Source organism: Wolffia australiana, chromosome 7 (genome assembly GCF_029677425.1).
Source record: "Wolffia australiana isolate 7733 chromosome 7, ASM2967742v1".
Classification (NCBI taxonomy): domain Eukaryota; kingdom Viridiplantae; phylum Streptophyta; class Magnoliopsida; order Alismatales; family Araceae; genus Wolffia; species Wolffia australiana.
In genome coordinates, this window is record NC_135841.1 from 13,435,766 (window position 1) to 13,449,354 (window position 13,589).

General features: G+C 44.4%; 1 protein-coding gene across 5 annotated transcripts in view; it reads left to right on the top strand.

The window, feature by feature from the left end:
* Positions 1–10,350, top strand: part of LOC144705172 (integrin-linked protein kinase 1-like) — a 36,448-nt gene extending 26,098 nt beyond the window's left edge. For 2 of the 5 annotated variants that reach the window (XM_078577722.1, XM_078577721.1), the window contains 6 exons: positions 5,995–6,057; positions 6,147–6,268; positions 9,399–9,511; positions 9,632–9,756; positions 9,860–9,991; positions 10,208–10,350. In XM_078577722.1, coding sequence (XP_078433848.1) covers positions 5,995–6,057; positions 6,147–6,268; positions 9,399–9,511; positions 9,632–9,756; positions 9,860–9,991; positions 10,208–10,214 — 562 coding nt within the window. In that variant the 3' untranslated portion in view covers positions 10,215–10,350. The remainder of the gene's footprint in view (positions 1–5,994; positions 6,058–6,146; positions 6,269–9,398; positions 9,512–9,631; positions 9,757–9,859; positions 9,992–10,207) is intronic. The other 3 variants (XM_078577723.1, XM_078577724.1, XM_078577725.1) reach the window with 3 other exon arrangements.
* Positions 10,351–13,589: the final 3,239 nt, after the last annotated feature.

Genomic DNA, 13,589 nt, shown 5'->3' on the forward strand with positions numbered 1-13,589 from the left:
CGTCTTTCCATGTTTTGAAAAGACTTTTCCGACATTGTGTACTGGCTTGGACCTCTCTTCTGTTGTTTGTGATGCATGCAAACTGGCGAAGCATCGCCGGGCCTCCTTCCCTCCGTCGACTTCTCACAGTGATGTTCCCTTATATCGCATTCATAGCGATGTATGGGGTCCGTCGCGACAGGCCAGCCTGAAGGGACACCGGTGGTTCTTGATCTTTGTTGATGAGGCCACCCGTTACACGTGGACCTACTTGTTGCCGTCCAAGAGCGTCGTCTCCTCGACTGTTCAAGCCTTCTGCACCATGCTTCAGACTCAGTTTGGCCGGACTATTCAGCGGTTCCGGTCCGACAATGCGCGGGACTACGTCAACCAGGAGTTGAACTCGTATTTCACCGCCCATGGGATTCTCCACGAGACATCTTGCGTGGCGACGCCCGAGCAGAATGGCCTTGCCGAGCGGCGTATTGGGTATGTCACGTCGACTGCCCGCACTCTCCTGCTGGACTACCACGTCCCGTGGACTTATTGGGGGGAAGCCGTTCTGACGAGTACTCATCTCATCAACCGGCTGCCCACCCCGACCCTCCAGTTCAGCCCTCCGCTTGACCGGTTGTCGGCTGCCTTTCCCGCCGCGCAGCTCCGCACTCACCTTCTTCCCCGCGTCTTTGGCTGCACGGCATATGTTCATGACACGACGCCCTCCCTGTCGAAGCTGGATGCCCGGGCGCTCAAATGCGTCTTTGTTGGCTACTCTTCGCTTCAGAAAGGGTATAAATGCTTTCATCCCTCTTCTCGTCGGTTTTTCGTCTCCGCCAATGTCACCTTCTCTGAATTTCAACCCTTCTTCTCTCCCACATCTCCTCCGGCCCCCCCCTTGGAGCCGGATCTGGTTCTGGAGCCCGCTGCTCCCTTTCCTCCCACCGTCGTCTCTCCTCCCACAGTCGTTCCACCCTCCTCTTCTTCTCCTCCACCGGTCGGCCTTCCTTCCTCACCCATTGCGCCTACTCCATTATCTTCCTCCCCCGAGTCCTCGCCTCCTGCTTCCGCTCCCTCCCCGTCTGCTGAGTCCTCGCCTTCCTCTCTTCCGCCAGCCATTTCCGAGTCGTCTTCTTCTCCTGCTGACGATGACTCCCCTGACTTGCCTATCGCTTTGCGTAAAGGGGTCCGCCAGTGCACCCGCACTCCCCTTTACCCCCTCTCTCACTATCGCTCCTTCGCCAGGTTGAGTACTCCCTACCGCCTGTTTTTGACCCACATCGACTCTGTCTTCGTTCCACGCCGCTTAACCGATGCTATCGCTTGTCCTCATTGGAAAGCGGCGATGGATGAGGAGATGCGCGCCTTGCTCAAAACCACACGTGGGATGTGGTTCCTCCCGGGAAGACGGCCGTCTCGTGCAAGTGGGTTCACACCCCCAAGCACAACGCCGATGGCTCCCTGGAACGCCGCAAATCGCGGCTCGTGGCTCGTGGCTTCACTCAGTCCTACGGCGTCGACTACTTCGAGACGTTTTCTCCGGTCGCGAAGATGGACACCGTCCGCCTCCTCCTGGCGCTGGCCGCTCATCATGGGTGGTTGATTCGCCAGTTCGACGTTAAGAACGCCTTCCTTCATGGCGATCTTACCGAGGAGGTCTACATGCATCATCCTCCGGGCTACCCTCTCGGGCCTCCGGGGACCGTCTGCCGACTGCGGAAGTCCTTGTATGGACTGAAGCAGTCACCGCGGATGTGGTTCGGCCGCTTCAGCTCCGTCATGCGCGCCGAAGGTACACCAGAGCAATGGGAAGCCACTCTCTTCTTCCGTCACGCGGCCCGGCGAAGTCGCTATCCTGGTCGTTTATGTGGGCGACATCCTGATCACCGGGTCGGACACTGCCGCTTCACGCCTCAGCCGCTCCCTTGCCCGCGAGTTCGAGATTAAGGCCCTTGGTCAGCTCCGGTACTTCTTGGGGCTCGAGGTGGCCTACCGGCTCGTGGTATCTTCATCAGCCAGCAGAAATATACGGTGGACCTGCTGACTTTGTGGGTATGACCGACTGTGCTCCTGTGAAGACCCCATCGACCCCAACGTCAAGTTGGGCGCGGTGACTCTCCGCCGGTCAGCACCCATCAATATCAGCAGTTGGTGAAACTTCTCTATCTGACCCACACGCGTCCGACATCAGCTATGCTGTTAGCCTTCTCAGTCAGTTCATGCATGCTCCGCATGATTCATCGTCAGGCAGCTCACCGGTGCTCGCGTACCTGAAGGGCTGTCCGGGAAGGGTTTACTCTTCCCCGGAGCTCAGAGCCGACTGTAAAGGTATATACAGACGCTGACTATGCAGGCTCGATTGTGGACTACCGGTCTACCACCGGTCTTTGCATCTTTGTCTTGGGGCCTTGTGAGCTGGAAAAGCAGCAAGCAGGATCGTGTCTCGTTCGAGTGCAGAGGCGGAATACCGGGCACTTGCGGATGGGGCCTCGAGGCTCAGTGGATTCACGGGGTGCTCCGCGAACTTCGCGTCGAGTACACCCGTCCGATCCACTTTTATTGTGACAACAAATCGGCTATTGCCTTGGCTCAAAATCCGGGCCAGACGGGTCGCATCAAGCACATGGAGATCAACCGCTACTTCTTCAAGGAGCGGATGGACGAGGGCTTGTTCGACTTGTCTTTCGTGCCGTCATCCGACCAGGCGGCCGATGTTCTCACGAAGGGATTATCAAATCCTCTCCTTGTTCGTGCTACCTCCAAGCTTGGCATGGATGACATCCATACCTCGCTTGCGGGGGGCTGTTAGTGAGAGGCCTCTCCTAGTGGGTCATGTTCTATAAACCCACTAGGCTCCCTCACTTATCACTAACTCATATTCTCCTCTCTCTCTCTCCTAGGGTATATATACCCCTCCTCATGTACATTCTAGTCAAGGAATTCATTCCTCTCCTTCCTCCAAGCCCTAGCATGGAGTTCAACAGTAACCAATGACTCCAGCTGTGCAGTTGATCTCCTGCATAACAACAGAGGTAAGTTTCAAGGTTGCGGTTGACCACCTCGGTCTGCCCGTCTGTCTCCGGATGGTAGGTGGAGCTGTGGTGGAGGTGGGTGCCCTGGAGGGCGTGTAACTCTCGCCAGCAGCCGCTCATGAAGATGCTGCCGTGATCTGAAATGATGGTGGTAGGGGTCCCATGTAGCTTGATGACCTCTCAGGTGAATTTGTCGGCCACCTCCTTGGCGGAGAAGGGATGGCGAAGGCCCAATAAGTGCACGTACTTGTTGAGGCGATCCACCACCACCAAGACAGTGTCGTGGCCGTTGGACATGGGAAGACCTTCGACAAAATCCATTGAGATGTCTTCCCAAATACCTGTCAGGTGGGGAGAGGTTGTAGAAGTCCAACAGGAGCGAGGTGTGACGCCTTGTTCTGCTGGCAAACGTGACAGACATTGACAAAGTCTTTGGTGGCGTGCTTCATGCCCGGTCAGAAGAACCGCTGCAGGATACGCTTGTAAGTCTTGAGGAATCCCTCGTATCTTCCCACGGCCGTGGCGTGGAATGCTTTGAGGATGAGCGGAATAAAAGTGGAAGACTTGGGGAGCACCGACCTGCCATTATAGAGTAATGTATCGTTAGAGATGTTAAAGTGAGGTGGGGCTGCCTTGCTGGAGTTGATGTCGCGGATGATGGCTGAAAGCTTGAGGTCCTCCGACACTTCCCGACGTATCGCGGGAAGGTCCCTCAGTGGGACCATGAGATGGCCCCGAGAGCCAGAGTGTCGTCTTGTGGTAGGCAAGAGAGAGCATCCGCTGCCACATTTGCCAGGTCGGCTTTGTACTGAATGGAGAACTGGTAGCCCAAGAGCTTGGAAAGCCATCTGTTGTAGTCCCCTTGTACCTCCCGTTGCTCCAAGAGGTGCTTGAGGCTTTGTTGATCTGTGCGGATGACTAAGGGCTGGAAAAGCAAATAGTGGCATCATTTGCGGACCTCTAGGTCGATGGCCATGAGTTCCCACTTGTAGGCAGAGCGAGCGCGAGTGGTGAGAGGGAGTGCTTGACTGAAGAAGGCCACAGGCTGTTGGTGATGCATTAGCACTGTTCCAACTCTGATGCCCGATCCATCTGTCTCCAACACAAACTCAGAGGAGAAGTCAGGTAGAATGAGGACTGGAGCCGTGGAGAGGGCGTGCTTCAGTAGCTCGAAGGCCATTTGAGTATCGGCAGACCACTCGAATCTGCCTTTCTTGAGGAGGTGAGTGAGTGGCCATGCAATGGAGGCGAACCCCGCCACTAACCGCCAATAGTACCCTGCCAGCCTGAGGAACCCATGGAGATCCCGTAAGGTGATGGGCATCGTCCAGTCGCAGACGACCTGTACCTTCTCTCCGTCGGTGGCCACGCCCACCTCAGAAACCCAGTGCCCCAAGTACTCGAGCTGAGGTTGGAGGAAGGAGCACTTCTTGGTGTCGACGTAGAGGGTGTGGGTTGCAAGCAGATGCAAGACTTGGGTGAGATGGTCCACATGTTCGTCCCGGCTGCGGCTGTAGAGCAAAATATCGTAAAAGAAAACCAGTACAAACCTTCGGAGCAGCGGTTGGAAGATGAGATTCATCAGTGCTTGAAAAGTGGTCGGTGCATTGGAGAGCCCAAACGACATGACCACATTCATAATGCCCCAAATGTGTCCGGAACGCAGTCTTGTCATTGTCGCTGTCGTGCATCCAAATCTGATGATACCCGGACTTGAGGTCCAGCTTGGAAAAATAAGACATACCACGTAACTCTTCGAGCAGCTCATCGACCACCGGAATTGGAAATCGGTTGGGTTCAGTGATCTTGTTCCAAGCGTGATAATCGATGCAAAACCGCCAGCCATTATCCTTCTTACGAACCAACGGCGCCGGACTGGAATAGGGGCTGCGTGAGGGACGGATGAGGCCAGCGTTGAGTTGCTCTCGAACTAGCTGTTTCAGCTCATTCTTCTGACAACGAGAGTAACGATAAGGACGGGAGTTTACCGGACCCGTACCTGGTAGGAGGGTGATTATGTGGTCCAGGGAGCGCCTTGGAGGAAGCCCCCCGGGATGGTTGAAAACCCGGGGGAGATGTTGCTCCATGAGTGTCTTTATGTCGGACGAGGCTGGAAATGGTAATGCCTGACTCGAGGGGGAGATGTATATGGCGTTCAGTGTGCGTGGAGCTCGGTCCGTCGGGTGGAGTGCCCCATGAGAACGACTTTTGTCGGGATCACCTTCCGGGGTGTGCCAAACTCCGTCAACCTGAAACTTCAGGAGAAAGAGATCCCAATGTGCCTGTGTCCGCCCCAAGGTGCGCTGCCAAGGGTACCCCAAAATGACATCGGTGCTGAAGGAAATGCAAAAGACAAAAATGCCCCTAGTGGGCTTACTAGACAGAGTGGATTGTAACAATACTCCTAAACATGAGGGAGGGGGGTGTTAGATGGCATCATATTGTGTCAGCCAATAGCATAATATTGTGTATTGGGTCACTTCCTCTGTCAGATCCAGGTACTAATCGGTCTTCCATTTGCCTATCCATAATGTACTAGTACCTGGTAGTTAAATCAGGTCTAACTGTAATGAAACTGTGGAGTGTCCTTTTCTTCTCCCCCCTCTAGGGTTTGCTCGTCAGGGAATTTGGAGATTGTCTACAGAAGATAAGTAGCATGAAGATGTGAGATTGTCCATTAGAAACCCCATCATCTAGATATTCACTCTCTCATTTCCTCTATCATTATTTCTCCATTTTTCAGCTCAAATATTTGCCACATTGGAACCATATTATGGTTTGTGTAATCGTTATACAATACCATCAAGTTTATATATTGTTTTATAAATTATTTGTCACGTTTCCTTTTGCGTCAATAGGTCACTCATAGGTACCACAATAATTTTCAGATATTTTGTGCCCAATCTATTTGTAGTGTTCTCCATGTATAACCTCTATAAAAGCATTATGTTTTTTGTTAAATATATTTTTTTTCTCATACATGCAGAGGAATGAACTACCTCCATGAATGTAAACCAGATCCAATCATCCATGGTGATTTGAGACCAAAGTATGAAAATACATGATGAATTTGAGGTATCTCCTGAGAGTGGACTTTTATTGAGATTTCCTAATATTTTAAACTTTCCATGATGTCAGAAATATATTTCTCTCAAGTGGGGGACATTTGAAGGTCGGAGGCTTTGGTTTAATTCAGATGACAAAAGTATCTCCTGGAAAAGTAAAATTAGTAAAGCCGTATGAGAAAACTGATGGTTCAGGTATGGCTACTATTTTTTGAATATCTATTTGTTATTTGTGCCCTTTCTCCCTACCCTTCTTTCCCTCTCTATTACTATCTATGGGTTGCCAATTATGTGTGAACAAATTCTGTTCATTCATATTTTTTAGGGGGTGATGTTTCAATGTGTCGCCTATGGCTTCTTTTCTTTTTTTTGGTAGACTTAAGCAGAATATTCCACATGAGGAATATCCAGCCGTAGTGGGTGTTCATGTCCCCCAATTGGTGGGTAATTTATTTCTCACGTGAGAAATAAGTCACTTTAGTGATTGGGCCCAGGTCCAGTGCAATGGGGCCATTGATTAAGCTGGCCTTAGACAGAATATTTGTTCATTCTGGAGGAGCACATTCTGTTTTGAGACTATTTTAACTCCTGTCGTAGGCCATAATATATCAAAAATGTATCGTGATCTCATACTTCATGAAGAATCGTCGTGTATTGACTTATTCAGTTCAAAGAAAAAAAATGTTGATTAATTTTTCCAACTAGAATAATGTTAACTTCAGCATGAATAGGTTATACTAACAAGGAATCAGATAGAGATCTGGTTTTATCATTCTGGATCAGATCGTTGAGAAATTGGAACTAGTAGGATTAATGATATGTGAGTTATAGAAGAAGATGACTTACAGAGAACACAAGGAGGCAACTAAACTGAGGAATAATTGGTTCCAAGCCATATCTGAGGAAGAAGAGAGGACACCCTGGTAAGTTTTGGTTTTGTAAATCTATAGATCTCAATCTATGATATGTGCATGAATGATTGCCTCCCAAGAGATACTCTAAATTTCAAGGTCAGAAAGTTTTTCTTTAGACATGTTGTATCAGAAATCACCGGTCATGGTGATGAGCTGAAGTCTCCAGCCTCTCCAGATAGTCAAAGAGCATTTAGGGTTTGGGAAAACATCACTTAGGATTTCATTATGGGTAAGCTGGTTTTAATACCTGCCACTTACATATTGGTGGGCCTGTAACCAATAAGTCTCAAGTCACTTATTCTCTTCATGTGAATAGGTGACTAAGATGCATTGTATGTGGGCCGCTTATACCATGTGGCCCACATGGTAACTCGCTCAAGAGGGTACAAAGAGAAGTGAGCCACTAAAAAAATTTGGCTCACTTGCACAAGAATAAAGATAGAAAGGAAAATAAAACTGAGCCAGGTACTAGCTAACGAGTTGATGCGATACGCAATCGCGTCTTCGAGCATTGTTCCAAGCCAAAGTCCTAATAACCGGGCCTACTTAAGCTGGCTATCAGGATGGAGATGATGACTTTTGACTACTATAAGTGCCATTGTGCCACTTCCCGTCTCAATCCCCTCCTTACCCAATCTCTCTTGCAGACATCCAGAGCTGTGATCGAGTCGGGAGTCACCAAGAGCACATGGCGTTGCCCATCCTGCCTGCTCAACGGCGTCATGCAGCCCGCTGCCTCTCTCTCTCTCTCTCATTTCATCTCCCTCCACCCTCTTCTTCTACATTTTTGCTCTTCTACTGTGAACACTGTTGGTTTTTTAAATCAAGAATCATCGGCGTACAATCGGGGTCTGATACGAACGTGCTGGTTCGTATCGGGGAGAAGACGAGAAGGGAGGGAGAAGACGCCGGGATGGCCGTCGGCATGCCGGAATGGACTACGGCAGGATGAGGGCAGGCAGAATAGACGTCGTCTACGAGAGGGGTCCGGCGGAATGGACATCGCTGGAGGGAGCCAGACACTTCTTTGTGATACTTCGTGGCTGCCCTCCTCAAGGGAGGGCTGCTCTATTTAAAGCGATTGCAAAAGGTCCAAATGACCTAAATGCCCCTATTGGGCTAAATGATGAAAAAGACCTAGATATGTCGGGGTCGTATCAGGGTCGTGACATAAATTCGTGCTTCCTCTTCTGAAATCCATGTCAGTGATAAATCCCAGACGTCTGACATTATTGTATTGCAGCAATAGGGTGGAGGAAGTGACACGTGCCGCCAGCAAGTTTCCACATGAGTAGATGATGCATGCTGAAGGACTCAAACAGAAAACAAAATTCGAGCAGTTCTTCAATCCTTGGAAGATGCAGTCTTTTGGAGTCTCCGTGCTCCAGTTGACTGTAGGATAATCTTGGGCTATTAGATTTAGTTTGTCGTTATATGTTATCAAAGTTTCTATTTGGGTGTCTATCTGCTGGCCCAAAGTATTAGCCTATTAATGCTGTCTGATGGTCATGCTGGATCTTGAGTGTCAGATCCAGCTAAGAAATGATGTAAGTAATTCACTCATCCATTATACTTTGGCAGAAGATGTCCATTCATTCATAGTAGCACACATCCCACACATTATGCCCATCAATTACATTAGCTAGATCTGGTACAGAGTTATCTGTTGCTTGGAATTGGATCATAACTGTCATATGGTTCACATTCAGATCCTGCATCATATTAGCATCTGATTGTTTAATAACTGGGCCATCAGATCTTCTATTATCTCCTGGCCATTGATTTATAGTAATGATCCCATTTGTTATATCTCCTCAAAACTTTTTTAACATTATTTCTTAAAAAAAAAAAATTTAACATTAATATCACAAAATTTTGTAGGTGGCACAAGTCATGCTCCTTGCCTGTAACAATTAATTTGGGTTGAGGACAAAAGACAGCAACCTAGTATAAGATGGATTCATACAATTTAGCATTCCTTACACTTCAGTATCAAAGAAAGTCTGGTCCTTGATGAGCATGTATACTATTGGTGTGAACGTTTTGTTCACTATTAGAACAATCCCAAATCCGTCAACTAAGTTCTTTGTTGCAGGGACCACAGTTTGGTGTTCCACTGGGATTTTATGGAGTATGAATGCAATTTTTTCTTTAAATAGTTCTGTTTTATGATTTCAGGCCAGTTATCTTACAGGGTTACATAAGCATCTTATCATGGCTCTAATAAATGCGTGAAAAGTTGAATGTTTAGGTACACCTAGTGAAACTCTTTTTTGTATAAATAAATGTAAACTGTTTACCATGACAAGGAATTTGTTCCAAAATTTCAGTGGCAAATTGTTATTTTTCTTTGTAGTATGGATCTGACTTATTTCATTGGAAACTCACCCTCAAGTTTTGGTTTGCTTCAGCTTCAATGTCTAAGATTTCCAATGTAGGTTTATACATGGCTCCAGAGCTTTTCAAAGGCGAGATAATTGACAGAAGTATTGACTCATTCTCATTCGGCTTAATTCTTTATGAGGTTTGCTGATATTTGTGTTTGAATACTGAATATGTTATTTGACCGCTAGCATGTTTACCTCAATTCTTGTCCACTGTCTTTAAGGCTTATGTATTCTATCATTTTTTTTTTGAATTCCAGTTGATCGAAGGAGTGCCACCCTTTCATCCAGAACCCCCTGAAGTTGCCACAAGCTGGATCTGCTTAGAAGGAAAAAGACCTCCCTTCAAGTCAAAATCAAAAAGCAGCCATTCAGACCTTAAAGAGTTAGTTTTATCTATCTTTTGGTTGCTTTTTGTATCGATAATTTATGATTAATCTTTCACCAAACGTGCAATTTACTATTTTGTTCACATTTTTTATTCGTAGACTTATTCGCGAGTGCTGGAATCCAGAACCCATGATGAGGCCTACATTTTCAGAGATAATTGTACGACTTGATAGGATATATGCTGCCTGCTCCAAAATAGGCCGTTGGAAGAACAACTTCATGTTCTTGTGGTAAGCCATTTGTCTTTATTCAACAACATGCAACGTATAAGTAAAAAAATAAACTTTTTTTGCATATCTGTTAATTCACTGGATAAAACCCAAGGTCCAAAATTAAATAAAATTTTCGAGTTTTGTCACATAATCGCAGAATGACTGTAATCAACTACTCATCAAATTAGATGCTGTTTACTGGTTCAATTATGTTAACTTTTGGGTGGGTCGCAGGTCCTAGGGCGCCAAAAGCTGGAACGGAGCTTACCTGGTCACCGTGTTCTACCAGAGAGGTTCCTCTTTTGTATTACATAAGGATCATGTGATAAGGTCGTATATTATCATATGTTAATTCACTATTTGACTGATTCTTCTTCCTTGTTTTTTGCTCCAATGGTAAAAATATTAAAACAATGTTAAGTATGACACTATTCTCACAGTAGAATGATGCAAAATATTTCTGGGATTTAATGGTGAATGCACTAAATTATAACAGCATACATGGGATTGCACAATAAGAGAGCATCGGGGGAGCTGATTTTTAACCAAGAAGGAGAGTGACAGATGAAACTTGTAAATGAAATATCCGAAATTCTCATTTGAAGGAAAATTTTTTGGGAGAAGATTAGAAATAATTGTTAATTCTTTAAATATCAATGAATAAATTTTCCAAGCGAAAAACTGATAATCCTATTTCCTTCCATCGTTTGTAGTAAAACATGAAAGTTTCTATAAATGTATACAGATGCTCCAGACTGCAGTTAATATAATGTTTCATTTTCAGCTCTATATAAAATGACTCATTCTCCCTTAGCTATAACATGAAGAGAGCTAACCCTGGGCTTGTCGATATGGATTCAATTCAAGTGTATCTATCCACTTCCTGAGTTATAAGATTCAGTCTCCTTTTGTGTCCACAAGAACTTTTGGAATTCCCTGAAACAGAATTCAAAACATGCAGGTAGAAGGGCTTATCCTGAAATCAAATATATATATATATATATTCTACTTGGATTAAACAGACGATTTTTATGATCAAAGGATAATGGAAGTACAATGTTCAGGGGAGGGAGTCACTTTGATCAGGAAGTCCTTGCTTTAGTCAACATGACAAGCTTTTAGATGCAACTTTAGGTTGGGAGAACCCAACAAGGGGCTTAATTTTTTTAGCTGAAAAATAACTCACCATAATGTGGTTATTATTTGAATAAGCTGGTTTCTAATTAATTTTATCAAGATTTATACTAACAAAGCTCTAAGTCACTCTTAACTCTTTTCTCACACAAGCTGCTTGCTTACGAATCAAACATGATTTAAATTATATTATTAAAGAAGGCCGCCTTCATTTTAGCTCAGGTTTGACAAAAGAGATGAGGCAGAAGAATATCACAGATAGTATTCCACCTCATGGTCTGCATGTCTAAGGATCAAAGCCAGGCTATTTTATATTATTAAACAAATTAGCCTTATTTATAGGTAAGTTTTTATAGATTTAGAAGGAGAGAAAACTAGCATTGATATTATTCTCTTATTGTGACAAAAAAGATATAAAGGGAATTTCTTTCAGAATCTGATTTCACTTGTTAATTTTGTTCTGTTGCGTCTGCTCGATCTTTAATTCATAGGTTTGATGTATTCTCCCAATTTCAATCTTGTTTCTTTTGTGAATTGGATTAGCCCATTGATTAGAATCACCTGCCTTTCGGTTTTGCATTTACGTGAACAAGATTTTTGGAAAAAATACACAGTCAAACTCAGACAACAAATAAATAAAATATGGGTAACAACATTTAGATATTTCAAAACTTAGACCTATGGAGTAGGAAATATTTTACTTTGCAGTCAGTCATCATCTCGGGATTTTAAATATAAAAGGTAGTTCTATGATTAGTAATTCACCTACATATCCTCTAACAGGTTCTTAAATCTACGTTGCTCTAGCTCGACATCCCACATGCCCAAAAGTGGAAACCTACATGCACATTGGTCACTGGGGTTGACTTGGAGCTCTAGACCTAGACCAGAAGCTACAAGGATCAATAAGGACAATAATTCCATTGTGAATTTTAAAGTATTAAGAATGTAGCTGGATATAGGGGGATAGAATACCCCCTCGAAGGAGGTTATAAAAAGGGAGTCCTTGCCAAGGGAGGGATGCGATAATGGGCCATGTCTACATTCATTTTATCATTATTCACTGATTTTAATATATAATTCTTGCTAACATGATGCACGCCATGAAGTTCTAATGAAGTTTTAATATATAATTATTTAAAAGTTAAACCAAGTTCTCAATTTCCTTCTCATCTTTTGTTCATTTATCAAGAAAATATGGTAAATTCCAAATTTCTAGACCTTGGAAAAGGATAAGCATGATTTCTAAAACAAATTAACCCTAAAAAAATGCAAACGGAGTTTGTGAGTGAAGTGACATGATGAATGCCAAAATTCAGAAGAACATCAGAAGGCACATCATATTAGCAAGAATTATGCATTTAAATTTGTTAATAATGAAAATGGAAGTATTAATTGGACATTATTAGGTAGCTTTGGGGATAAATAATGATGGGTTATCCATCCCTATAAAATCATGTTTTTCAGTCTCCATAGGCCTCTACCAATGCTGACAAGTGGGCCTGAAATGGGATGAGATATTATATGTGTTCTTTGAATAATGTTGGTTTAAATGCGTCCTGATCAGCTGATCGAGTCATAACCCTTCTTTAGAATTATGTAAAATTTTTTCAGCGCACTTTCCACATGGTACTTTTTTTACTTGTAGTAGGAGAAAGAAATGTCATGCAACATTCTCCAAGATGCCATAAAAATTTATCATTTATTAAATCAAAAAAATTTCCTCTATCTTGGATTCAAAGTTTAAGCTTCTTCTTAGTCTATTGATTTCCTTCTTGAACATCTCCAAATTTCCAAGGCATGGGCACCATGTATATGCCCTTTGAGGATTAAGAGTTCTTAATTAAATTCCATAAGAAAAGCTTAAAAGTTGCACCCCGATGTTCCTCATCTTGATTCAAAACAGGAGTCAATTCCCCACAAATTTTCTCTACTTTCCCTCGCTACAATGTTCTCCCTATTTCACTCTATATATTTTGAATCTATTGTTCTATACTTCAATTCAAGGAGTGTCAAGCAGATGACTGGGTTAATGTTCATGGTAATCGATGATAGAAAGACTCCATGAGAAATTCAATACACTCTATATCTTCTAGCACACAATGTGTATGTTGGCACCCCACCCTATGTGCCACAGGTTTGAAAATAGACTTATCGATTGTGTTAAATCAATAAGTGATGAATTAATCCATAAGATGATGTAGATAATCAATTTGGAAGGCGAATAAAGGTTTTTGGACATCTAAAGATATAGTCAAAGTTTAAGGATTGTTAGATGAGCCGAGAGGGTCACACATTGATGTAACACGGAGGGTGATGGGATCGAATGGCTTGTGTTACACCATAGCGAGGGTGAGTAACCAGTGATGCAACATTAATGGATGATGCTAAGCATAGGAAAATCAATGAAAATATACGTAAAATAACCACTGACCTAGGGAGAAGGATCCGATAGACGACACACGGGGTATAGGGTAGCAAA